At 39.7% G+C, this 27,624-nt stretch overlaps 1 protein-coding gene across 1 annotated transcript in view; it reads right to left on the reverse strand.

The window, feature by feature from the left end:
- DNAH11 (dynein axonemal heavy chain 11) overlaps nt 1-27,624 on the reverse strand; it is a 142,911-nt gene that overhangs the window by 113,308 nt on the left and 1,979 nt on the right. The window contains exons 2-20 of the mRNA XM_035129059.2: nt 25,263-25,403; nt 22,261-22,457; nt 21,222-21,411; nt 19,395-19,494; nt 16,607-16,818; nt 14,998-15,231; nt 14,068-14,235; nt 10,049-10,165; nt 8,059-8,196; nt 7,847-7,971; nt 6,728-6,923; nt 5,573-5,677; nt 4,694-5,089; nt 4,012-4,344; nt 3,615-3,869; nt 3,361-3,530; nt 2,638-2,860; nt 1,413-1,529; nt 781-867 (exon numbers count right to left, since the gene is read on the reverse strand). Coding sequence (XP_034984950.2) covers nt 781-867; nt 1,413-1,529; nt 2,638-2,860; nt 3,361-3,530; nt 3,615-3,869; nt 4,012-4,344; nt 4,694-5,089; nt 5,573-5,677; nt 6,728-6,923; nt 7,847-7,971; nt 8,059-8,196; nt 10,049-10,165; nt 14,068-14,235; nt 14,998-15,231; nt 16,607-16,818; nt 19,395-19,494; nt 21,222-21,411; nt 22,261-22,457; nt 25,263-25,403 — 3,504 coding nt within the window. The remainder of the gene's footprint in view (nt 1-780; nt 868-1,412; nt 1,530-2,637; nt 2,861-3,360; nt 3,531-3,614; nt 3,870-4,011; nt 4,345-4,693; nt 5,090-5,572; nt 5,678-6,727; nt 6,924-7,846; nt 7,972-8,058; nt 8,197-10,048; nt 10,166-14,067; nt 14,236-14,997; nt 15,232-16,606; nt 16,819-19,394; nt 19,495-21,221; nt 21,412-22,260; nt 22,458-25,262; nt 25,404-27,624) is intronic.

Below are 27,624 nucleotides of genomic sequence, written 5' to 3' on the forward strand. Positions count from 1 at the left end.
AAACCCAATCAGGGTAACAGACAAAAGGACCTACCCAGGTGGATTTTACAGGGCTTTGTGTAGGAATAGCGCAGATTTCGTTTTCATTTTCGATATTCCAAAAGACAGACAAGGTTCATTTATGGGCCAATTCTTCAGCCAGCATAAATCACACTCACTGCAGTAGCACTGATTTCTATCCTTCTCAAGATTTGTACATTTACATCCATACAATGACACATACAAACACCAAAGATTTGAGCATACATGCACTATATTCAATAGCAGGTAGACTTGTAGCAGTACTATTTTTATTTTATTATGTTGATCACTTAAATATAAATTGGTTACAAACTCTTTGTTCCAAAAACAGGAAGCACGAACCCACCCAACACAGCTTTGCCCAAGCCCTTCTGGGGCATTAATTCACAGTATGCTCTTTTCATCCACCTGAACATAGAAAACTTTTGTTCTTTTTAATAGTTGAGGACTGCAGTATCATCTGTGTACTGCATACAGATATCAAGTGGAGGAAAGCAACATTTCATTCTACACAAATGTTACTGAGCTATTTTTCAAAATCTGTGGGCATTTTTAAAATGTGCATGTGCTGTTTTCTAAAATGTTAAAGGCTGCTCTAAAAGAAAACAAGTGCACACGTTAAATACAGCACTTAAATGTCAAGCTTCACACACAAAAAAACCATGTTGAATACAAATTGTACAATATGTAAATAGAGATCTCTGTTTTATAATGAACGATTTACCAGCATAACATGCGCCTCTGAGATTTCTCCATTACCTTATCAAGAAGAGCATATGGGGTTTGGGCATCAAAGCGAAAGGGAGCATATGCTCTAAATCTCTCTCTGAATCCTATCTGCTTCCCCTGATGAAAGAAACGCAGGCAATAAATTTTTTCAACACTCTTGTCCTCATAAAAACACCATGTGTGGGTGGGTGTACACACACACACACACACACACACACACACACACATATTCTAAAACACACAAACATCCTTTTAAAGGTAAAGGTACCCCTGACCATTAGGTCCAGTCACAAATGACTCTGGGGTTGCGGCGCTCATCACGCTTTCAGGCTGAGGGAGCTGGCGTTTGTCCGCAGACAGCTTCCGGGTCATGTGGCCAGCATGACTAAGCCGCTTCTGGCGAACCAGAGCAGCGCATGAAAACGCCATTTACCTTCCCGCCGGAGCGGTACCTATTTATCTACTTGCACTTTGACGTGCTTTTGAACTGCTAGGTTGGCAGGAGCAATGGGAGTTCACCCCCGTTGCAGGGATTTGAACCACCGACCTTCTGATCGGCAAACCCTAGGCTTTGTGGGTTAGACCACAGTGCCACCCGCGTCCCACACATCCTTTTTTTAAAAAAAAAACACCACAGCACCACGTGCTTCCCTTTAGCTTACATCAAAAATAGCACATTTCTTTCTGAAAAGGGTAACCTCAGAAGTCAGGAGAGGAGCCACTTCATGCTTTATAGACACTGCGAGTTTTTTGGTGGCATTCCATCTTTCAGGCAGTTCCTGAAGAACAAAGACAAATTGATGTTGTGATAGTTTCTGGATACTTCATACTGCAGGACAGTTTTGTCAGGCACATTCTGCAAACTGTAGGAGCTGTTCGTTCATGACTCACTCTGAAACAGCTAGGATTCTTCCCCATATGAGAGAGAACTGCCTGGCTCAAATTCAATTGCAATTAATGCTGCTCTCAACTTTTCAACACAAGTGAAAACCAGTTCGTGACACTTTTCAATGCACAAATGGCAAAGATGGGTGGTTTTGGCAAAAAATGACAACTTATCTTTGTAGCCGTAGGTAAAGGCAAAGGGAAAGACCCAAACACTACATTCTTTGAAAGTCTCATAAATCACTGATGTAAAATCCTGGAGATGTTAACTGAGAAAACAGAAATCCAGAGTCACTGTGTTCCCAAAATAACTAGCTATATGGTTCTTTAACTCTTGACCAGTATATTTCATTCTTTTCATATATTTCAGTGATCTATTCCAACTTTCTTCCAGATACATGTCACCTGTTCCTGCATCTGAACCAGCTCTCTTTAGGTCGCCAAGTTGTCTGAACCAGAATGTAGCTACAAAAAAACCCAAAAGCTTCTAACCTTGTAGTTGGAATCAGATACAGGGTGAGTCCTTTAAAAGAGGCCCGACAGATACAGAGTACACATGTTCCACGGTGCCTCTTTTAAAAGACTCACCCTGTATAAATTAGTACACACTAGCCTAATTTAAGTTCAACAGCTTCAGTTTTGTTTTTCATTCTTGTCACACTTACTTACACAATGCAAAAAAAATGCAAAAACCTGGGAGGAAAAATATACAAGTTCTCCATACTAAGCCCTACCAAAATGAACAAGAAACAAAAGAGCTATCATCCAGTTTCCATTCATTTTAGTAACCTTTATTGTACGGGGGGAGGGGAATCATGTGTATGTGGGTGTACACACACATTTAACAAACCCTTGACCTCTTAATGCTGGAGGGAGCAATGTGGAGTGATGAGAAAGTTTCATTATATTTCTTTCTTTTCCGGAAATGAGAGATGGTTACTCAGCGATGATCTTCACAGACAAATAGAATTATAGAATATTATATTCCTAAATGTACAGTACCTCTACTTGAACATAAACATGATCTGGCATCTTCTGTCCATAGCTTTCCAAAAGCATAATTGTATCTTTTAAAGGCTCAAAAAGCTCATCAGTAGCTGCCTGTCTGTTTCTCACAGCCAGGAGGTGAACCATAACATCTATGAGTCCATCATAATCTCCTTCCTTTAGCTCTTTTTGGAGTCCAACATCAGTCATTTTAATGAATTCTTCTAGGTCAGCAAGGCTATGAAAAAAAAAGATTTTCAATACTAGAATCTTTTTCTGATATATGTACACATGGAATGAGCACTGAGAACGATAACCTATGGACTGCTGCTGTTTAGACTATGATTTCAAATTTTCTTGGAAGCAGCTAGGTTTATGCTGTCCTTACTGGAAAGCAATGGAGAGGAGAAGAGGCATAGGTCTCTTTCGCTTCTTTCATCCCTCTCAGTATCTGCTCCTAGGCTGGGCTAGGAAAAACTCCTGCAGAATTACTGCCAGCCAGTGTACACGGTACTAAGTTAAATGGACTACTTGTCTAACTCAATATAAGGCAGCTTCCTCTGTTCCTATCACGAGAAAAGTGGGTTTGGGGTGAATGCTGTTCCTCTGACCTCATTTCTACTGCTCCCCTGTGAATTTTCAAAGGTCTCGACTTGTCACTTTTGAATAAAAGAGAAGATTAGATCAATAAATCAGAACTATTATTTTAACCCCCCCCCAAAAAAATACCATTTGTACCTGTCAATGACAAATCTTAAAAGGTATTCCTTGAACATCCAGCTCCACTTCTTAATAATGTTTAGCAAACTCATTTTGAAAGGTTTCATGTCCAATTTAAGCCAGCCTTCAAATATCCTGAAGTCTTCAAATTTTCTCATTTGAATGTAAAGATTCTCATAGATGTCAATCTACAACAGATAAGGTACGTATTACAAGGATAAAAGATTTGAACTCTGAATATATGAATACATGCAGCTATTCCACTTCCTTGCCTGCTCTTTGAATTGCTCAGTTATTGGGCATTGATCAGGGATGCCAATGTCAGCACGGGTTTCTGTTTCTTCAGGATTCAACACACGACTGTAGAACAGAAATTGTTTCATAAATTCTGATCTGTCATCCACCCATAGATACGCGTAAGTTTCAAGAGAGTTTTTGAAGTCCACAGCTTTGGTTATAATATCTGCCACTCTCCCCATAACTCTTTGCCTGGTCTCAAACAGCTCTGGCATGCTGTCCATGTCATTCTAAAGCCAAAAAACAAAGGGGAGGGGAGTTATTTCAATTACTGTACTTCTGTTCCTCTATATGTGAACAACACATATATTGTTTTAATCAGCTGGTCTGTGCATTGTATCTTACTTCTAATTTTTGGGGGGGGAGTATTACCTGGTAATGCTGTATTCCCAGATGTTTTGCTACTCTCTTCACTTGGGCAGATATTTTGAAAATGTTGCTTAAAAGTTCGTCTATTAAATCATAAAAGCCATCAGCAGCTTCCTTGTCCAGTGAAGGTTTGAATTCAATTTCTGGGACACTTAGGATCATTTGAAGCTCGAATAACGGAGCTGGCTTCAATGTTTTCTCTGTGTTTTCCAAGAAAAAATTTAAATTGTGCAATATGGCATTAAAAAGGCCATCAATTATGATGTCATCAATGAACTCCAGGTAAATTTTCCAGTAATCTGAATCCAGGTCTGCTTTAAAGAGCATGGAGTTTTCCTAAAAAAACACACATCCCAAAACAGGCACTTTGAATTCTACTGTTGAGACAAGTTTCAATTTTATTTTATTTTTTTAAAAAACATAATTAGGTAACTATCAGATCCATGTGGGGAATTAAAGCTACTTATAAGTGTAGAAAATTAGCACCAAAATGGATTTATAAATGAATCTGGTAACAGTGTGCATGTTAAAGGACCTGAAATATTAAAACACCATTTTATCACAATCAGTTAACATCCGTACTTGAATATATATTTTGCAGTGGGTTGAAAAGATGTGTGTGCATGTTGCATATATTAAATTTCATGCTCGACTCATTATCATGGTGACTTGTTCCAAATATTACCTCTGTAAGCCTGTGAATCTTGCAGCCATCTTCTTGGAATAGCATGAATCTCTTAGTAAGTCTATCTTCTTTGTCTTCCAAGTTCATTAAAGCATCTTTTCTATTGTCCTTTCTATAAAAGAGGGGATGCTCCAACCAATGCTTCATAATTTCCTGAATGGCCTTAATATTATCCTTTGACCTTTGAAGTCTCTGCTCTAAGTCATGAACCATAGCTTTCACAAACTCAATGTACTCCCAGCAGTTCTCTCCCTGCCATGTGAATATTTCTTCTGCTTCCATTAGCTGATCATCAATGGTCCTCAGTTCACTTTCAATGAGAGGGTATTCTACTTCCAAAACAGTCTGTTTAACCTTGTTATACCACTGGACCACGAGTTCAAGATTCCCTATATACTGTTGGTGTAGAAAACAACAACAGAATGTTCAAATCTCTACCATGAAAACACTATGACCCCAACCCAACAATTAGCTCAAATCCAAATGTCCCCAAATTGTGGGTCACTTAGACATGTGGGTCAACCACCTGACTAACTAGATCAGGCATCCTCAAACTTTTGCCCTCCAGATGTTTTGGACTACAATTCCCATCTACCCCAACCACTGGTCCTGTTAGCTAGGGATCATGGGAGTTGTAGGCCAAAACATCTGGAGGGCCGCAGTTTGGGGATGCCTGAACTAGAGCTGTAGAATGGAGGCTCCAGCTAGACTTCCATAACCAGAATGCCTTTGTTGAGAAGGTCCTTTGGAGTGCTTAAGGTTGAATCGTCCAGGCTTTTCAGTATACATTAGATTGTGGGGAAGAAAGTGTCATCTGTACTAAGGAAAATCTGCAGAATACACACTCAGGCCAAACTGAAGATTCTTAAAAACACATACCTTAGCAAATACCCCCCTTTTCTTGTATAACTCCTGTGCTGAATGTGGAATATCGGATCGATCCAAAAACAAGAGATATTTCACATCTCTTAAAATAGCAACCAGCTGCAAAGAACAATACACAATATAATCTTTCACAGGGTAGTTAAGGTTTGACACTTTCCAAGATTCTAGTTTCACAGAAGGAAGCACTTCGGGGGGGGGGATGATTGATTACAATGTAACCAAGTACAGTGGTACCTTGGTTCCCGAACAGGTTAGTTGACGAACAAATCGGCTCCCGAACGCTGCAAACCTGGAAGTTAAGTGTTCTGGTTTGCGAACGTTTTTTCGGAAGCAGAACCTCCGTTTTGGCTGTTGGCATTGTTTCCAGGGCCAATCAGCCAATCAAAAGCCATGCCTTGGTTTTCAAACGTTTTGGAAGTTGAACGGACTTCCAGAATGGATTGAGTTTGAGAACCAAGGAGCACTGTATATGATGAATGGGGAATTTCAAGCCCACCAAATGTTACTGAACTACAATCCCATTGGAACTTGTAGGCATTGCCAGTCACCATGGATGAAGAGAGTGGTAGTTCAGTAACATCTGGAGGACCAAAGTTTCCCATACTTGGAAGTAAATCCTGCTGTTAAGTCATGTGCGGAAGTCCCATGGTGCAATGGTTCAGTGCATCTGCCTGTTATCTAGGAGGTTAGTGGTTCGAGCCCACCCAGGGATGAATCAGAATTGTAGAGGGACCCCAAGGCCCATCAATTAAATAAAAAACAATCAACTCAACATTAAACTTAGGATTCATGTACTTTTTTCTTAATAACAACAAATTCAATTATTACGAAGGACTCAGGCTGCAATCGCAGGCACACTTATCTGGGAGTTCAATGGAACATACATCTTGAGTTGATGTGCCCTGTCATTCACATAATAATAATAAAATTTTATTTATACCCCGCCCTCCCCAGTCAAAACTGGGCTAACACCAATAAAATTACAATAAGACATTAAAAAAGAAAACAATTAATTAAAATACAAATTAAAATACAAGATTAAAATTTAAAATGCAGCCTCATTTTAAGTAGTCCACAAATCCAAACCATGAGGGAGTAAAACACAGAGACAACGAATTTACAGAGACAACGAAAGTGCTTGCACTGTACCTTAGGATCAAAATTCACACTAAGGAGACCATCTTTATCACTGCGTTTAATTAGGGGTTGATCTAAATTGAACTGGCAAACTTCATCCACCTTGGATTTCCAGTTACAATAGATTTGATCTTCATTCTGGTCAAGCAAGGTCAGCATCTCTATGTATTTCTGATAGATTAAAGCACCCCCTGTGCTTTCTAAGATTCTAAAAAAGAAGACATTGTTTTATGCTATAAAGATGCCCACAAATGGTGGAAATACGAATGGATGTGTGGCCACTTCCATGCAATGAGGCCGAGTGTGAGGGTCTTGTGCAACAAACATATTCCCTCAAAATATCAAGACTTCTAGCATGAGGAAAATGATGAGAAGATCCACTGTCAAATGTGGGATAACACTTGCTTTGAGACATCAACAAACCTCCCCCGCAATTCATTCAAACTCAGAATGAATTGCCAACATCACCTAATCTCCCTAAAAAAAGTCAGGATGACTGCTCAATAAAGCAGGTCATCTGGAAGCACCCTGAGGGTGTAGGTATGCAGTTGAAAACTGGCAATAGGACAGCATCCTCCAGCATGTGAGCTTAGTGGATTACGCTTTGTGGCACACAAAAATGTGTGCCTTCGAACATCTCATCACTTTTCCCTCATTTCTTTGCCTAGTGGCTGCTTGCTGTCCAAACAATGCACCAATATGCACCAACATGCATCATGTGAACAAAGCAACACATGTACATGAGTGATAGCTGGTGGGGACAGCCTCTCTCGGCCTGTTTGCTAGGTCAACTCAAGGGCCTCTTATCAACAGTTCTGTCCGTGATGTTGGGAAAAGGCAACCAGGTGAGACAGGCGGCCAAGGCCAGAAACAAGCTGGAAATGGCTGCCCCATATAGAAAATTAGTCTCTTCCCCCTGCTTTTCCCTTTTTTTGTTATAAAGTGTAAAAATATGGACTAAGGCTGCCAGCATATATGGAGAGAGACACGTATAGGATTGCACTGCAAATTCATGTGATCATTGCATTCATTCTAGGAAACTATTTTGATATGGAAGCAGGAAACTTGAAAGCAATCAAGCAATTGACTATTTTTCATGAACCGTTTCCAATCCCATAGAGGTATACTTACGGATTTGAAACAAATGATACTTTTGACCAGAATGACTGTATGCGAGCTTTAATTTCTTGGGACCATTTAAGGTTTCCCGAAGTAAATGGCATGTTTTTATTTATTATTTCATTCCCCACTTCCACCTGTGGTGATTTAAAAAAAAAAAAACCAGTTAAGTTATTCTGAATAAAGTGATTGCGAGAGAATTGAAGATGGAACATGTCATGTACCTGCTTCATGTGCTCATCATATAAGTGTTTGCAATTATCCAACTCTTCATCAAACATCTGTAGTAAAATTTTGTAATTTTTGCTAAAAATGTCTGCAATAATAGGCTTCTCCAGAAAATATCCCAAAATCACTAGAAGCTATATAAATAAAAAGACAGTGTCAGATTTCCCAATTACACAAATCCAATTTTCTCAATGCAGAAAGAGGCATTATAATAAACCAAAATAGAATATTCTACAAGAATTAAAGAAAATTTGGAGCACAATATCTGCATATCACAAAAGTGCAAAAGTGACAGCAACCCAATCTGATTATTACTTTAATTGCCTTTTCCTATTTAACCAGAAATAATAGTTGGTCGGGGGGGCGGGGGGAGAGAGAATAAGCATACATACCTATTATCAGCCATCCAAGAAAAGGGAATATATGCAATTTGGTTAATTTGTACAGATTGAGAATTGTGTTGATGTTTCTGGAAATATGGGTTAGTTTGGTACTTAAAAATAAACACAGTGCTTACACAGAATTTAATTCTATGTCCAGACTAACCAAGCACAGAAATTTAGAAGTGGCAGAAGTGAAACTATACACAATGGGCAGCTTTAGATGTCACATTCCTTGCTGAAGCTAGAAGCAAGCACTGGACCTTCAAGCTCCCATCTTGTCCCCACCCCCACCCCCTCGTGCTCTTGTGTACATCAACTTTTGCACTTTTATTCTGGTCCCCTTAAGACAGTTTCTCAGTACACTGGTACCTCCGGTTACAAATGGGATCCGTTCTGGAGGCCCGGCCATATCCTGAAAATTTCGTAACCGAAAGACCGCTTCTGCGCACTTCAGGGTTTGCCGCGTTCACAACCCGAAGATGACGTTACCCGAAGGTAACGTAACCCGAGGGTCCACTGTATGTCCAAAATAGCGAACTGTGGTTTACTAATCATTAACAAAGTAGCATTCAAACAACAGTTTTTCATTTCAGATGCAATGGGATACTGTGGTTTAAAAGCACTAAGGCAGCGTGCAAGAGGTGGAGGAGAGGGAGAGCTATTTTGGTCTGATGCATGTTCCTGGCATAACAAACCATAGTTTATTATCTAGAAAGTTTTACTCCAACTGGCCCAATGTGAATAAACAGAGTGCAGCCATATTATTCCACACCAAATTTCTGCCTTAACGTTAACATTAAATAGGCTGTTTGCAAATGCTATTCTTCTTATGGTCATAGACTAAATAAGCTAAACATAGTGCATGCTTGCCTTTAAAAAATTCTGACATATAAAATCAATACCAGGAAAGGTTACTTTTCCTTTGAAGAGTACAAAGTGTCTGGCAGTGCCTGATGACCAAATTATGCAAGATGCCAAGCATCAAACGGGAGCTACTAAATTATCTCTGTTCTCAGTTCAACTCGTGTGAGTTGAATTTATTATTGTTGATGTATTGCCTGAATCTCAAGAGCAGGTATGAATACTTAAATTTGGGTTCCTCAAACAGCTGCCTCCTGCACCCCTGCAATGTTAAACCTCAGCACAGTCAATGGAAATTAAAAAAGCTGTTTCATAAGGATCAAAAGCGGAATGTAAAAAAGTCCCAACGTACATTACACAAGATTCTCCTTAACCTAAAGCTACTCTGACAATCCCAGTCAGTATTAAGCGTATCTGCTGACATATTCACAAACAGGCTTTATGACAATTCATGGGCTGAAATGCATGCAAAGTTATCACACATTGAGGCTCTAATCCTAATCCCACTTACCTGGGAGTTAGTCCCAGTCAATTCAGCCGGGCTTACTTCTGAGTAGAACTATAAAAGATTGCACTGCCCACCCTGTATTAAAATACTGGTAGTTTTCCAATGAATTTTTATACCCTTCGTAGTAACTTGCACATTCTACCCACAAACTGATATTGCAATTACTGGAATGGCACTAAATGGTGGCAAACAGATTGAAGCAACATTTTCATTGTTAAGCCCTTCATTACTGACCTTAAGTGCTGATTCCAAACCTGAACAATCAAGGAATCCCACACAAAAAATTGATCCAAGGCGTCTTTCAAACTCCAGAGTCTTGTGTTTAAAATCCACATAGTCTTCTTCAAATTCCTGTGGAATATAAATTTACAACCAGTTAGATTTTTAAGGAAATCTTTTTAAAAAAATGTATTGTAAGATGTAGGACATAAGCAACAAAACTGGGCCTGCTTATGGAGACAACTAAAGCCAAAGATGAAGTGAATAACTATGAAATGTGCAGTGAAGTATATTTGTTTTACCATTGAACTGATTTAAAATCATTGTCTGAAGTTCCTCGAAGTAAATTATCCTATCATACAGCCAAATCCTAGACCCACCAGCTAGTCTTAGTATCCCCCAACAAACATGGATAGGATAGGATGACAGCTGTAGTGAATTCCAGATAAAGGCAGGATAAAGTTGTTTACCAGGTCCATTTGCAGAAGTGATAGTACAATCAACACTCCAAAGAGCACAACTGAAAAGCTCAAAATCTTAAATACTTCATAATTAATAAGGCCAGGGCCATGTCCAATGGGACTTTATGGGATTTAACATTTGCTAGACAGTGTCCAAGCAGATTAATCTGGATTGGTGCCAACTAACAACGGTCCCCACCTGTCTTATCTCAAGTTAGTATTCTAGCAAGTTTTAACAAGCCTTACAGTTCTCTTTTTTTGTTACTTTATCATGCTGTACTAACAAACAGTACCTGCTGTTCAAATACACTACCGTTTACGTCAACAGAGTAAGCAATGACTCAAACTCTTAGATGCCATTTAGTACAATTTTATTTATTGTATATAGACTTTGCTACATAAACAGTAACTTTGAAAAAAAAACACCTCAGTACTCTCTATCCTTTTTAAAACAGCAGCAGCAACCAAGTGCTTTTGATCACAACAGTAATTTCTGTGTGATTATAGAATGTAATGCAATGAAATATTTCACTGCAATATTGTTAACTATTGTTTAGTTTGGTCTCCAAGTGATGGAGCCTACAATCTGACTCAAAGGCTGTTCAAGTCTAATTTACTTCAGTTAGAGCTAGCTGCCTAACTCTATGCACAACCGCACCCAAACAGGAGCGCCTGAAACACTCCACACATATGAGAGGGGCATGGAGCACAGATCACAACTCTTTGTTGAAAACTGACAACAGACCAAATCAAAAATGTAGGTTGGAATTGCAATTTCCTCAAAAAAATATCTGGGTTCACACATCCCATCAAACCATAGTGCATGCTGCTGAAATGGTGGGCAGTTTGTTTCTGCCCCACTCCCATGACACTGCCGGGAATAAGCCATGGTCTGGCTTGTTGTGTTGTCAGGAAGCTAGCCTGGCTATTCCAGGAATTTCAATCCTTACTTAGATTAGAAGGTTACTGGCATGCAGTTTACACCACTTCTCACCCCCACCTTGCCAAACTCATAACACTATGACAAAGGATCAAGCTATTTAGGTTTGATTCTCTGTCTGAACCCTGTAGCTAATTTGCCACGGATTTAATTGCTGAACCACAATATCAGATGACTTAAGCAATCATCTTTTTTTATTTAAAAAAATGCATACAGCTCCCTCCTTGAACAGCACCACTTCAAAATGCAGGTGTGATAAATGACGTATCTGAATGCTTTTCTCCTGCCCCAACCCCAACTTGAAACAGCAACATTTCCCTTGTCAAGGAAAGAAATATTCTTATTTTACTTTTCCCTAGTTTCTTCTCCTTCCTGTGCTAGACTACAACATAAACACCCCCAGTGTCGATTGTAGGGTGTGTGTTGTTCAGCTGCGCCAATTTGGAGCTTGTACTGCAAACAAGCAAATAAAAAGCATCTTCTTATTCCCTGACTAACTGGCGTCAGAAGGGCTTCAGATGCTGCTGTGACTCTGCCATTCAAAACTTCCCCAGCTCTAGTTAGGATTACCCTGCCTATTTATTGTATGTCCAGATACTTGGGTGCTTGTTTTTTAAATGTACACAAGCATTCAAATATGAAACCCCGTATCTGCATTCTGATGCGGCAAAGGTGATTGCATTGTAGAATAGACAGTTATCTGCTTTTGGGGAAGAACACTATTTTTCCTACAGCTCTGTTGGAACAAAGTAAACAATTTGCTTAAAGTAAAATAAAGGAAAAGGAAAACAATCAACAAACAAGAAGGATCTTTAAGATTAACAAATTCATTAAGGTATAAACTCTGATAGACCAGAGTCCATTTAATGAGCTGCATTAATAGTTATATGGGTGTGATTTGGTATTTGAATAAATCAAGTCATCAATAACTTTTATAATTTTATTTCTGAGTTTCAAGTGCAATACTTAAACCATGCTGAACATACCACGCACTTGAGACATGAAAAATATTATTCACAAAATGCTTTACTTGCTATTTTATATAGTCATAGTTTACGACGTATTAACTTTCCTGTTAGCAGCTATTTTTCAGCAAAGCTTTTAGGTGCCACTCCAAAACCCAAAGACAAACAGTTCCTGATAATGTGAATGAAAACAAATGTATAGTGATGACAAGAAAAGCGTAACTGGTTAGTTCTTAGCTTTACTCTTTCATTTCGTCAATATCGAAGCTGCACAGAGAAATAAGGTTTCTTTTATCTTTAGCCACCTTCACACTTGTATAATATGCTTGAATGACTATTAAGCTAAAAAGTCAACCAGCTCCAAACCAGAATTGTTTGAAAACTTTCTGTATCACACGTCAGTCCTGAGCAGCAGAAAACACGTGAATGTGTTTGATGTTTTCCAAGGAACCATATATTAATTTAAAACAGCATTCAGTGAAATAAAATCAACTGGTATTGCTCAAGTATAGTACAAAACCTACGGTATTTCAAATATTCATTAATAGGGGCAGAGTAAAAATTTCAAAATATGAAATATGGATAAGGAGCTTAAACTTGGTACCCTATCGTCAAAACTGACATTCGAATTACCAGTACTAAGAACACACACTTGAGGAAGAAAGCAGTGTAAAGTTACTGAAAACATTTATGGAATCATAGAATTGTAGAGTTGGAAAGGACCATGAGGGTCATTTAGTCCAACCCCCTGCAATACAGGAATCTTTTGCCCATCGTGGGGCTCGAACACACAACCCTGAGATTAAGAGTCTCAAGCTTAACTGAATACATGCCTCAAGTCTGAACAATTTATTCTCACCGAGAACATTCTTAGATCAGGCTTTAAATTTGTTAATTTCTTCTCTATGCTGTGCTTCTCTTCCAGACACTAAGTTTGCAAGTCACAGTAAGACAGAGGTGGGAAACCTTTCTCGAAAGAGCCGTATTTCCTCCTGCAGGTCATATACCCATGATAGATGGTTCCAGAGGCAAAAGTGGTCAGAGAAACAAATGCAAATTTTACCTCTCTATCCAGGCAAGCAAGAAGCATCAGAATTCAAGGACACATTCCAGCCAGGCCAAGACAGACAGTGCAAATAAGGGCGGGTAAGGAGAGCACCATGGCTCGGGGCCTAAGGAGAGTCTCACGGGCCAGAGAGCCATGAGAGGCTGCATTTGGCTCCCAACACTGAGGTTCCCCATCCTTGCGGCAAGCTATATAACATGGATTCTAATGTGTGTGCAAATTGCACCAACTTTGCTCCTCAACAGAGCTAGGAGCAAACAAAACGTGATCCTTGGCTTAGCATTATGGTGGGATTGTGGTCAGTTTTGCTCCAAACCTCAATGATTGGTGAGACAGAAACAAACCTGGACCTATTATGGCTTGTTTCAGTGAAAAAAACAATGATTACAACAGCTGGATGTAACTCTAAGCCAGGGATCATGGGATGTCACCTCCGAATGCTAGTAGGGAGGAGCAAACCAGGTACGATTCACTTGTGCACGATAAGGAATGGCTTATGGGCTTACCATGATGCACATGCATTGCCACCGTATAGTCTTGCAATTTCTTTAGGATTAAAAAACAACAACACCCAAACGCAAATATGAAAAATGCTATATTACCACATTGTTGTAATCTGAGGGATCATATGTCTGCTCTTTAAAAATGTTACAGGACTTCATGAATTCTTCATTCAACTTGCAGATTTGGTCATTCAAAATTTTCCCCTTGATTCCACCAAACTCGAGTTTCTCCAGCTTCTCGAACTCAAGCGTAGTAACAAAAATATCCTAAAACAATAAACGCTATAATTAACCACAATTCCTGCCACAATGAAAAACTGATTTTGTGTGTGTGTGTGTGTGTGTGTGTTGCTCTACAACCTTGCATTACACATTTAACATAACCCAATAGCTAGAAACCAGAGGTTTCTTTCACAAAGATGTTTATCCACAAAAAAAAACCTCTTGGAGAATGTTGGGCAGAGGTGATTTATTGGGTGGGGTTGGACTTCCTGGTTGTGTGTTTTCCTCCTCTCCTTCTGTGTTAGAATATGGGGGGGGGGGTGTCTTTCTACGAATACTTGGAGGTTCCAAGAGTAGGACTGGTAAGAAGTGTGTCATGGGAAGAATCCTGAGTGCCAGACAGACCTCGGCCCCCAGGCCTGAGGTTCTTCACCCCTGGTGTACAGGGTTGCAGCCTCAGTTTCATAAGCCTAGATCTTATATACACCTAACCAGAGTAAGCCCTATTAAATTCAGTGAGATGCATTTCTAAATATACATAAACAGGGCAAACAACAGAACAAGATTACTGCAAAGAGCACGCTGCTTTTCTGCCATTAGTTTAATGTGAAGTTCCAATTGGAAAAGCTTTCAGGGAAGACTTGATTCTATCCTAAACTAAAAGCTAATCATGAATTTCTCTATATATGGCACTACCAACATGTGTAAAGGAACGTCTTCTGTTAAAAGATGCAGCAGTAGATTTTCCTATGTAGTTTAATCTTAACTGTAATATTAGTAGATATTATAGTAGTTGGTAAGAAATACCTCTATTTTTTCCAAGCGGTTTAGAAACATATTGAACCTAAGAAAGACCATATTTGGTTGAAAATCCCATGGTTTAACCTCTTGACTATTAGTGAAATAGGTTGCGATTTTTTCCCTTTGGCTAAAAAAGTTATCCTTAAAACTTCTTAAAGTACGAAGAGCATCTTGCACTTGTTCCAAAGTTTCTTCCGTTTCTCTTTTCATAATATCTTCTGGTGAAAGGTATGATATAGCCTACGGAGAGGAAGTAATAACATTTTTAAAATGTACCACCAATAAATGAAATCTAAGAGCCACTGGCAGGAAGGTAGTGCCATTGCAGTATTTTAAAAGACAGTATGTTTGCAGCAACACACAACTATATAAATGAAGGTTAAGTCTGTTGACATCACTTTGGAAAAAAGTCAAACAAATTATGTACATTTTCAAAACCTACATGTCTACTCCAAGTAGTAGATATGTGCCTCTTACATACATAAGCTCAACTGTGAACATCTTTTCACTGCAAGTGTATTGCATTGCAAGTAGAATTTCATTGGAGGTTTATCATGCAACCATCAGGTTGATATTATAATTGGTTTGCTACAGTTTTGCACAGTATGTGCCATGACTAGCTTACAGCATAACCAACAACCAGCTTTTTTGAGGGGGATTGCAAATTTCTCTCTAACTAGTGAACTACCCACAGTTATGACGGTCTATGAAGACAGTCAAGTATATTTCACATGTGCAATGCATCTCAATGGGCTTTGTTCACAGACAGACATTCTCTTTTCTGTTCTGATGGGAGTCTCTGCCAGCAGAGGCCAGGCTGCCCACAATCTGGAGTTTAAGTTCTGCACCCACCCTACCTATATAGTCCCTACGCTTGCTGCTTTCCCTACCATGAGTCAAGAGAGGTAGAAGCTAGGGTACTGGCACAGAAAAAGCAGAAAAAACGGCATCCACTGAAACAGTCAATGCACCAATAGATTTTGTTTACAGATCAGAGTTAAGATTTCTGTTAAGTTATTGGAATTGCCTCTTTGCAAATAGGGCAGTTTATCGATGTCAGACTATGAAGTAACCTAGCAGTTCACTAATAAATCCCCTGTGGTCTTGAACTTAGCAGATATTGCCATTACAGTTTTGCTATCTGATAAGCAATTCCCATTAACAATATATTAAAAATGGATGTTGTACACAGCTGACAACATGAAAAAGTGTTTGTAAAAAGCTATGTGATCTTTAAAGAATGCTGCCTCTTTGTCAGACAAACAGTGTATTGTATTTTTAATAGAGAGCACATAAAATGGCAGAATTTATGACTATAATTATTTGTGTGTTATATAGCTTTTGTTGTAAAAACAGTATCTTGGGGCTCCGGCAAATTCACGATAAATACTTTGGGAGATGGGAGCTAAAAAAATAACTAACACCAGATAAATTTATACTCTCTTGTCTTAACAATTCTCCTGTATTGATTGACCCTTATTGACTAAGGCTGAAATGCTATGCGCATTTCCCTGGGAGAAAGACACACTGAAATCTATAAAACTACTCCTGAGTAGGCATTTATAGGATTGTGCTTTTCATGCTTATCTAGTTGTCTATTCACAGCTTGTACTACCTGGCTAATGAGAAGATTGCAGAATTCCTGCAGCAGAGATATGATTCTTGCTGGCGTATTGTAAAACTTGGAGTGACTCCAGATCAGACAGATGGTGTGGAACAAAGGGGGAATTAAAATATGTATCTTTGGAAATTCTGTGTCTTGAAGATGCTGAATATGTCTTTGCAGAGGTCTCAGGTAGAGCTCAATATCTTGGGCTTCAATGAGTGCTGAGAAAAAGAAAAGAATCAAGTATAGCAAATGGCGGTGAGTCAGAGATTAACACTTTTGAGTTTTTCTACAAAAATGGCATAAAACAATCCCTATGCCTACAATAAAGCCTGCTGAATCTCCCAACACAGTGGCAGCATGGGGTTTAGGATAAATTTGAATGCTTTACTCCAATTCACACGTTTTGTTTCTCTGACATTCCTCTTTGCAAAGTAGAAAAGAAAGCATCGCCATTCGCATCCACCATTCAGATGACCTCACATATGAATCAGCAGCAGCATTCCACATGAACTCTTGAACAATTTCTCCTGCTCCAGAGACTAGGGCCTGAACCAATGGATTCAAGTTACAAGAAAAGAGATTCCAACTCAACCTCAGGAAGAACCTTTCTGGCATAAGAGCTGTTCAACAGTGAATGGACTCCCTCGGAATGTGGTGGGCTCTCCTTCATTGGAGGTTTTTAAGGAGAGGTTGAGTGGCCAGTTGTCAAGGATGCTTTAGCTGAGATTCCTAACAGGGTATCAGTATGGCGCTGTGGGTGAAACCACTGAGCCTAGGGCTTGCTGATCAGAAGGTCGGCGGTTCGAATCCCCGCAACGGGGTGAGCTCCCATTGCTCGGTCCCAGCTCCTACCAACCTAGCAGTTCGAAAGCACCTCAAAGTGCAAGTAAATAGGTACCGCTACAGCGGGAAGGTAAACGGCATTTCCGTCTGCTGCTCTGCTTCGCCAGAAGCGGCTTTGTCATGCTGGCCATATGACCTGGAAGCCGTACGCCGGCTCCCTCGACCAATAATGCAAGATGAGCGCCGCAACCCCAGAGTTGGTCACGACTGGACCTAATGGTCAGGGGTCCCTTTACCTTTATGGAACACCTGTTTCATATATGAAGTCATTTCTACAGTGGAAGAAAAGAGGATACGCTCACTGCTCAACCACATAAAGTGCCTAAGCTAGGCATAAGCACTCCTAGTCACTAGAGACTCCAGTGACATGTTCCTTTAGAGGGAGTGCAACCTCTCCCAGAACAGGCTGTGTACCTAATTCACCAATCACAGAATACCACCTTATCACAGACTACCACACTCAATCAATCAAGCTTTATTACGGTCGTATACCAGCTATTAAAATAAAAATGCTTTACAGGGCTATGGGGGTTGCCATTCGGGGTGGATATAAGAGTCTATAAGTTTGAAGGGGCTATGTTTCCAGATAGCGGGTCCAACTGGCCTTTCCCCTGGTGCTGCTCAAAGTTCTCAGTTTCGTACCCGAGCAAAGGAACTACTTCCCACAGTCCAATCCCGCGTTTACTATTCCAATGGCTGTCTTGTTCTGGGGGGGAAGACTGGTCCTGCAGATCTGGGTGCAGAATCTGGCTACCATCCGAGTTAACTTTTGCTCCTTTCCTAATAGTAGGGCCTTTAGTTTGGCCTTATCTGGGAGGTCGGCCAGGCTCTCCAGAATGGGGGCAATGGTATCTCTACGTACCTTATCGAACAGAGGGCATCTAAAAAAAAGATGTTCAGGGCTGCCTACTTCCCCCAACGGGCAGGAGCAGAGTCTCTGCTCGTATGGGATCTTTCCGAATGAGCCTAGCAGCACTGGCGAGGGCAATGCTGAGCTTCGGGCGAGCGTGAAGGCTCTTCTTGAGTTTCTGGATTCAAGATAAAAGAGATACGATGCCGGGGCAGCAACGTATTTCTTGTTTTCAACTATATTGAAATCCGGGGACCTCATGCTGTCCAGCTGTCTCTCCGTGTCCACAATTCTTTGTCTGACCTCAGATCTTGCTTGGTCTATGCCCATGGCCAATAGGGCTTGGGGTGAGAAGCCCAGTTTCCGGAGAGTGGCCTGGACCACAGACTACCAAGTTTCCTTTCATCTACTCTCAATTTAGGAAGGATAATCTATTCTGATCTAGGGGATTAAAAAAAAAAGTCCCATCAAAAATGAAAGTGAAGCACTGGCTCTCCTGTGTCACCTTTAAAGGCCAACACTTTTCAAAATCTATGAAGAAATTCTAGCTGCTTTAATGAATTTTGGCCAACATGCAAGAGAATGATTTCTCCTGGTGGCTGTTTACACACAAGATTAACTTTCAAATTCCAAAGTGTAAAAGAAAGAACATTTGCCCGCCTAGCAAGGACCATGCAAGCTTAATCACTTGCTGAACTCTTTGCACATTTGGGATAAAGTGCCCCATAAAAATAATAAGCATTATGAGATTTCATTGACATTTCATTTGATCAATATGCAGACAAAATAGTAAAACATGACCAACTGGGTAATACACAGTTATAAGTAAAACTACCTAGTAACAGTTTTACCACATGGAACAGTCTCTAAATAATGTTTACAAAACACTCTGTGTTAATCTAATTGCTTAAGCATTTTATCTTGCTTCGTATGGAAGTAAAAACATCCAAACTTTATACATATAAATTATGAGGACACCTAAGGCTGTCCCAAAGCACAGGCAGTTAAATTAATGCTTGCAGCAATACATCAAGAAGTATTATGGATTATTCCATAACACACACACACATAAACATACACATTTCATTCAGAGAAATTTACCATTTTCTACTTCCTTGTAAATGTCTTGAAAAGTAGGATAATAGCTGCTCATCTTCACTTTTAAGATCCTAATCATTTTCTGAACGATGGGACTCTTAAGCTGGAATGAGAACAGAACAATGAATCTCCAGCAACTATCCAGTATATTTTAAGAATTCGTTTTATCACAAAATGCAGTGGGCAGTGTTCAATCTTTGGACAGACCAAGCAGCAGGGTTTCACAAATCATTGGATATACATTTGAAAATTAATTTCCAATCCTAACAAATCATACCCTTGAAGGTGATTGCCAGAAAAGTATTTAAAATGTCGAGTCTTGGGGCTGAATGTTTATTGCACCAAATCTCAACTACCACAGCCCATTTTTAACATAAGGATCAAGTTTGTGGTTTTACCTGCTACACCCCCTCCTGGACAGATGCTTTACAAACTTTGAACTTTGCTGGTTCAAAATAGGTTTCAAATGGAACTGGTCCCTTAGAACAGTGTTTCCCAAACTTGAGTCTCTAGTTGTTTTTGGACTACAGCTCCCATGATCCCTGGCTACTGGTCCTGCTAGCTAGGGATAATGGGAATTGTAGTTCAAAAACTGATGGAGACCCAAGTCTGGGAAACACTGCCTTAGAACATGGGTCACTAGTATTTATTCATTTTTTAAACTTTGCTATAGCTTAGTTAGTACCAAGGTTAGTTAGACCATCTGCATGTTTATGAACCCGGCCATTCTTTAAAGCCCACCAGCGGTTTTGCTCTGGGTGCCTCCCCTGCCTCCCCCTCCTCAGTAGTGGGCCCCCCAACTGTGGAATATTATCCCAGGGAAACCTGACTAGTTGTAGGTACTTGGTGAATATAATTTTCTCTTGTAGTTTAGTACAGGGGTATGGAATATGAAGCCCTGCAGATGTTGCTAGAATCCAACTCCCATCAGCCCCAGTCTGACCAATGCTCAAGGACAATGGAAGTCGAGGTCACAATTTATTTATCCTTTATTTACACTGTGCCTCGCAGGACGAATTTAATTCGTTCTGCGAGTCAATTCGTTTTGCGAAAAATTCGTCTTGCGAATCGCGGTTTCCCATAGGAATGCATTGAAATTTCTTTTTTTGTCCATAGGAACGCATTAATTAAATTTCAATGCATTCCTATGGGAAACCGCGATTCACAAGACGATTTTTTCGCAAAATGAATTCATCTTGCGAGTCACCATCAGATCACAAGACGCATTCGTCTTGCGAAAAATTCGTCTTTTAGGGCATTCGTCTTGCGAGGTGCCACTGTACTTTGTAAGTCACTTTTATCTTGCCCAGGGCAACCCTAAGCAACTTACAACCAAACCAATAGACAATGAACCCCACATGGGTACATTAAAACCAAGAGGAAAGAGAAATACATTAAAATAAAATAAAAATCCCACCCACTTCTAAAGGCCCACAGATATTTAAAGGCCAAAGGCCTGCTTGTAAAGTTTTTGCCTGGCGCCTGATGATGATGCCAGGCAAGCCGCCCCGGAGAGAGCATTCCACAAACAGGGAGCCACCACAGAAAAGGCCCATTATATGCTCCAACCATCTTGCCCCTGTGAGCAACCTGGCCACTGAATTCTGCACCAGCTGACATTTCCAAACCATCTTCAGAGGCAGCCCTACATATAACATGTTGCAGTAACCTAACCTAGAGCTTACCAGAGCACAGACAACAAACTTCAGCTTGCCTGGCAGTACGTATCTACAAGTTAACAACTACTACTGTATCCAATTTTTCAACTCTAAATCACATTATATACAAAGATACAATTACAACAATGGTCACGAAGTGCTAATTGCTTACCTGGTCATATATGCACAAGAGATTATCCTTTCTTTCTTCCCAAAACTTTAGCTCAACCTGAGGATCTGAGTGAAAGCCATGAAGAAGAGTTTCAGATGAATTCCTTCCCACAGTGTCTTGTATTTGATGCGACCACTTGATAACCATTGATTCTATTGCATGCAGTACTGATCTTGCGAAAGAGTCTTGCCTGCAAGTTAGGAAAATGGCAGGATTCCCACATTCTTAAATTCAGTGACATTTTACAGTGCATGTATCGGCTCTATATTCCTGTCTTACTTTGCACTTAGATCAGTTTATATTGCTTAGCATCGTAGGCCCTTCTATCACATTTTTTTGTTTTGTGTCATTTTCTGTCTGTTTATCATCTTAGAAACAGTCTCTCTTTTACACTGGGAAGTGCCAATTTTCAGTTTCACACTGAAAACTTTTCTACCCCATTTCCAACGTCTTTCACCCCTATGCTAAACAGTGTCCAACCAGGCAAATTTGTTCAGATTTGGCAAACCAAATTGTAAGCCAAATTGTTTTCGGGACCATCCAGTTTCAAACTCTTATTTTGCCTTTTTTTTTTTTAAAAAAAAAGGTATCGTTGTTAATAGTTTAATAAAATCTGCCTTTAAAGAAAAACAACTTATTTTTCTGTGAAATAAAATCTAATGCTGATTATTGCTATACCATTTTGATTTTGGCGTAAAATAGGCTTTAGTAATTTGTGCCTTTCTAAAAAAATAAAATAAAAATAATGCAATAATCAATACATCTGTTACTTATTTCACTCATTGCAATTACATTCCAAAGACTTGAAGTACACAGCGCTTTGCTTGGTATTGTACATCTCACATTGACAGGTGACTCCCACCATTCAGTTTTATTGCCATTTTTAAGGATTCAACCAAAACGTTTTATCCTCTGCTTGAAGAAACATGAAGCAAAATGCAATTCTTTTTGATGTAAACACACACACACACACACACACACACGAGAGAGAGAGAGAGAGAGAGAGAGAGAGAGAGAGAGAGAGAGAGAGACTCCTTACTTATTTTCAGTACATATCTCATGCAACTCAGTCTCTCTTGCAACTGTTGGAATGGGAAGCAGAGTTCTTCCTGACATAGCTCCAGTCATAACATATGCCTTATTTCTCATGATTTCTACATGACGTTCCATGTCCAGGGAAACAACATGTGGCCACGACTCATTATTTTTCTTATTGGAAAGAATGGGCAGTACAACCTGAAAGAAGTGAGAAAACAGTGGTGGGATAGAGGCAAAACACATATATAAACTAGGGCTGCCATATGTCCGGATATTCCCGGGGTTTCAAAGGCGAAATCAGGGTTGCCAGACTCAATAGTGGACAGGACTTCTGTGCCTTTAATTGCCCTGCTCTCTTTTGAGTCTGGAAACCTTAAAGAGAAACCAGCAGACCCTTTGCTTGGAAATTAAACAAAGGGTCTGCTGGTTTCTCTTTAAGGGTTCCAGACTCAAAAGAGAGCAGGGCAATTAAAGGCACAGAAGTCCTGTCCTCTAGGCGAAATAGACGTCTGGGGGTAATTTCCGAAATGTGGCACTTTGTCCTAGATCTTAGGCAAGTCAATCACGGGTCTTTTATGCGTTTTTGTCTTTAAAAATTTTCAACAACTTTGGAGGTGTCCTGGTTGTTACTTTTTGAAATATGCCAAGCCTAATATAAATGCATTGCAGAGAGGGGCGGGTGGGGGGGGGGAGGCTTCAAACCTAGCAGCACTTTCAGTTTCTTAGTGACACGCCCCAACATGTTTTCTTTTTCAGCCCCATCCTCCTGCATTTTGGATTATACTGGGCATGGCTTTATATAAACAATGGCATATATATATATATATATATATATATATATATATATATATATATATTGTACATTAGGTCATGGAAGAACATTTGAATGTCAAGTAAATCAAACCCAATTAGTAGAAAAAATTCTCTATAATGGTAAGGGAGAATACGTATGCACAAGTGTTGAATAGCTGGAAACTACAGTAGATGGACGCGAGTAATTTATTATATTTACAAAAAGGAATTAGGGATAGAGATATAAATTGCTCCAAGTTTTACTCTTTGTAGTATGTTCTAAGAAGAGTCAGGTTTTTTGCATGAGGATAATGAGGAAGATCCTTGATTGATTGTGAAATGGCTAGCATAGCATTTCTGTCTCTTATCTTCACACTTTTTAGTCCTTTTTAAATAAAGAATTTTTTATATATTAAAAAAAACCCAACGTGGCATGAATACTTTGGACAGCTATGTAGTAAGAAATAATCAAAAGCATGTTGAACAATGCAAGATCTTTACATTAAATATTTGACTAGGCATTTCTGCTGTTGTGAAATTCTCAGCTGATCTCTGTGCAATAAAGTAGTTAAGTAAACAGTCACTGTGGCACTATGAATATGATTTGTAACCACTACATTCACGTACACTTGCTTGTTGCTATACATCTCCCATAGTGATAATGTTTGCTAAATGCAAACTTGCTGGTTAAACTTAATGCTTGCTAAATCCCATTTCACCCTTTTATTTCCAGTCTCTTGTCCAATCTGCTTGCAATAAAGAAATAACATGCAGACTATTTATTTATAGCTTTTATAAAGCACTGTTCATAATGTATATCCCAGGGCAGTTCAGAACATAAAATTATAAACAATAAATATAATAAAACAAAACACCAAGAGCACTTAAAGTCTACAGGCTGAGCTGCAGAGTAAAACTCACAGTTTCTAAAAAGTATTTAAGAATTAGTTGAAAAGCCTAGGGTATTAGAAAAGTTCTTGCCTGCCACATATAAAACTACAGAAGAGACACCAGGTATAAGTTTCCATAACTGGGGTTAAAGGATCCCTTTTCATTTGCTATCACCAATTTTGTACATGATAGAGGGAACTTTTCAGAGTAAGCAACAGCGCAAAGGCAGAGTGATCACTTATTTACCAAGTAAATTTGCTCTCAAATAGCCATTCTCATTAACATCTACCCTGGCCTGCCATTTTAAGTGGAAAGCATGCAAGGACAATGCTCTCTACAACATATTATGGGAAAACTAAGTCTTCATTAATGACATTTTGACTTCCCGCAGAATAAACCCTGAAGCAGAAATCCTAATCAATGACCTGCTTCCTGTGTCGTCAACAAGACATGGTTTTAAACCAGGCACCCCCAAACTTTGGCCCTCCAGATGTTTTGGACTACAATTCCCATCTTCCCCGACCACTGGTCCTGTTAGCTAGGGATAATGGGAGTTGTAGGCCAAAACATCTGGAGGGCCACAGTTTGGGGGTGCCTGTTTTAAACTATGGTTTAATGTGAATGAGCAGCACGTTGGGGCAGAGTGCTAAAAAGTTGTCACATCACTCCTTCCCCCTTCTGCTTCGGACAAAACAAACCAGAGGCTGGCTTGTTGTATCTTCCTGGCATGGGTTCATTCATGGTTTCCTTTAAGCAAACCACAAGCAGTAAGCCAAGAACAAACCTTGGTTACTGCTCTAGGATTGTTAGGGGGAAACAAACAATGAAACCAAGTTGAGATAATAACATTGTACAGAAGCGCAGCAGGGTGGGGGAAGAGCTGCAAGATATTTTATACACCATGCCACCAACATGCTCTTTCACATTAAACCAGTTTGTTTTAAACAATGGTCAGTGTGATGTGTGAAATTCTGTTTGCTTTTGTGAGCTACCGAGTGTTACTGTCTGCATCCCCTACCTTATATTTTACTTTACAAGGAAATAAAGGAGGGTTGAATATTCAGGTAAAAGACACCCTGGTTTTTTTTAAAAAAAACTGAGGGACCACCCCCACCCCCAGCTACGGACCCATGCTACCCCTTCTTCATAAACCCGATTAACCAACATCCTGGTCAAACCTATTTGATCTAAATCAGATGTTACAAAGGATCCCCCCCACACCTGCAAGTTCGGAGTAGGATTGAAATCCATTTATTTGATGTAGTGCGGTTAAAGACTGAGAAATTAGAATTATGGAAGAAATACATAAGCTAGAAGTACCTCTTCTAAGAAAATCATTACATGCTCCATAGGTGCTCCAGACAATTCTGCAAATTTGAGGGCTTCATTGCAGTTTTCTGCTCCAATGCAGTCTGTGTTCTTCATAATACAAACGGTTTTGGGTTTCATGCCGCTTCGTATCTAAACCAGAAAGATATAAGTTACAATTCTCAAGTGAATGAATTGTGACCATATGTACTCATTCATTTGATAATTTATATAGTGTTATGAGGGTTTTTTTGGGGGGGGGGTACGCTGTATGCCAGAGTCCCTTCTCATTTCTGGATGCAACAAGGATCCAATTGCTGGAATGGCCAGACAAGTTTCTTGGTAATGGGTCATTAAAGCAACAAAGTAAGCGACTCTGTGCCAGACTACAAATGAGTGGGGGCCCCTCCCACAAGTCACTGGTAGTTAGAAAGACAAAAGCCTTCAGGTGTGTGAGCTAGAACTAGAAGCAGGAAGCAGGCTGGGTAGCTGATAGAATCATGCATGATTTCTGCTGGAATCAAAGGCTGTGGCTATGGGAGAAGCAAGACCTCATTGGGATGTTAATGCTGTGAACCCCTCCATCATAGGCTCGTGTTGCATATATGTGCAAATAAACCATACGTCATATGAAGACACCACAGTCTCCGCTGACTACTGTCCCTCTTTCTGAGGAAACTGAACTCTGGGCAAGCTCCTGGAATCTTGCACTGCTTGGAGATTGTAGGTTGGCATGCACCACTATAACTGTACTAAAATGGGAATTAAGACTGGGAACCATGATTAAGATAAACAACCATGCTCCATTGCTCCATGCAAACCAGATCAGAGTGGAATAGCTCTTGAACACAATAGGTTTGGTCCATAATATTGCAACTACAGAAGATTACCATAACGCAGTACCAGGACTGCCAAGATTCATGCTCACATGTTGCAACATTCCATAAACAACTTTGGAAACTATGGGGCATAAGTTTTCCGGGACAGCTGCAATGTATCCCAAACAAAAAAAAGCCCTTTGATGACTGGAATGATGTGCACATTTGCACAATGTACAGAAGATTCAGTGAATTAGTGGTTGTATATCCTGCTGTGGTGCTTATATGCTTCTGGATTGGAGCTTCCACAGTGTATGTGTGTATGTATGTTTTGTGTTTGTTTGTTTGTTTGTGTGTGTGTGTGTGTGTGTGTGTGTGTGTGTGAGGCTGCTGGATTCCCTGTCTCCCTAGTCACAGCCTTGCTGCTCTACTAAAGGAGAATCTATGTATGGAAACTTATTTCTGGTCATTTATTTCCCCACAATGAAGGATTATGGAGGCAATTTATACTTAAGTATACCAACACTAATAACCTTGATGTTAGATTAGTAAATTTGAAAAATAAAGTAAACTTTTAGGATTGTCATATTTTGAAGAGCAAAATGGATCCTGAAGCTGAGGCTCCAATACTTTGGCCACCTCATAAGAAGAGAAGACTTCCTGGAAAAGACCCTGATGCTGGGAAAGATTGAGGGCACAAGGAGAAGGGGACAACAGCGTGCTCTGGTCCATGAGGTCACGAAGAGTTGGACACGACTAAACAACAACATGGATCTCTGTGACAACTTGTTTTACATACCCATGAAAAAGAGGATGTGTCCTGGAAAAAGAGGACATACGGCAACCCTAATTAGTAAACTCATTTTTAATTTCGATACCTTTTTTCATTAGGGTTGATCCAGATTTATTACATATTGCTGTGAGTATGAAGCATACTTCAAAATTATTAGCTACTGTAGTGGGTTGCTTTGATTTTTCTTCTACTACTTTGTGCAATGCAATGGCTTTAAAATAGCTGTCTTATAATTAGCGATGAAATTCAGTACTTTTAACTCTAGTTGCAACATATTGGTACAAGTTGTATCTAGTTTGTTTGGCCTTCCCCACCTAAATTTATAAAGTAAGTGTGTTGTTATGAAGATCAAATCTGAAGTAAAAAGTAAACGAAGAACAAAAGAGAATTCCAGATAATCAGAGACTCCCCTTACTTGTTTCACTTTGAGGTCTCATCTCATTACAGAGGAACTGTAACCATGAACCTTCTCATCACAGACACAGCAGTAGGAAAGAAGTATTGGACTTCACGTCCCCTCCCCTATGAACTGGTATCATAACTCAGCAGTTACATCAGAATCCAAGTTGCAATCTTAACTCATGTAAAGTCAAGGGGAGATAATTTAGCATAGCCACACCAAGTTAACAGCTTGTGATAAACATGTTGTGTAAAGAAGCTTTTGAAAGCTGTGAATCACATGGAAGCAATTACCAATACAAATCTTTCTGAAATTCAGTTTCTCAGCAAAATGACTTAAGTGTTACATATAATACACAATAGC

This window comes from Zootoca vivipara, chromosome 12, assembly GCF_963506605.1.
Source record: "Zootoca vivipara chromosome 12, rZooViv1.1, whole genome shotgun sequence".
NCBI lineage: Eukaryota > Metazoa > Chordata > Lepidosauria > Squamata > Lacertidae > Zootoca > Zootoca vivipara.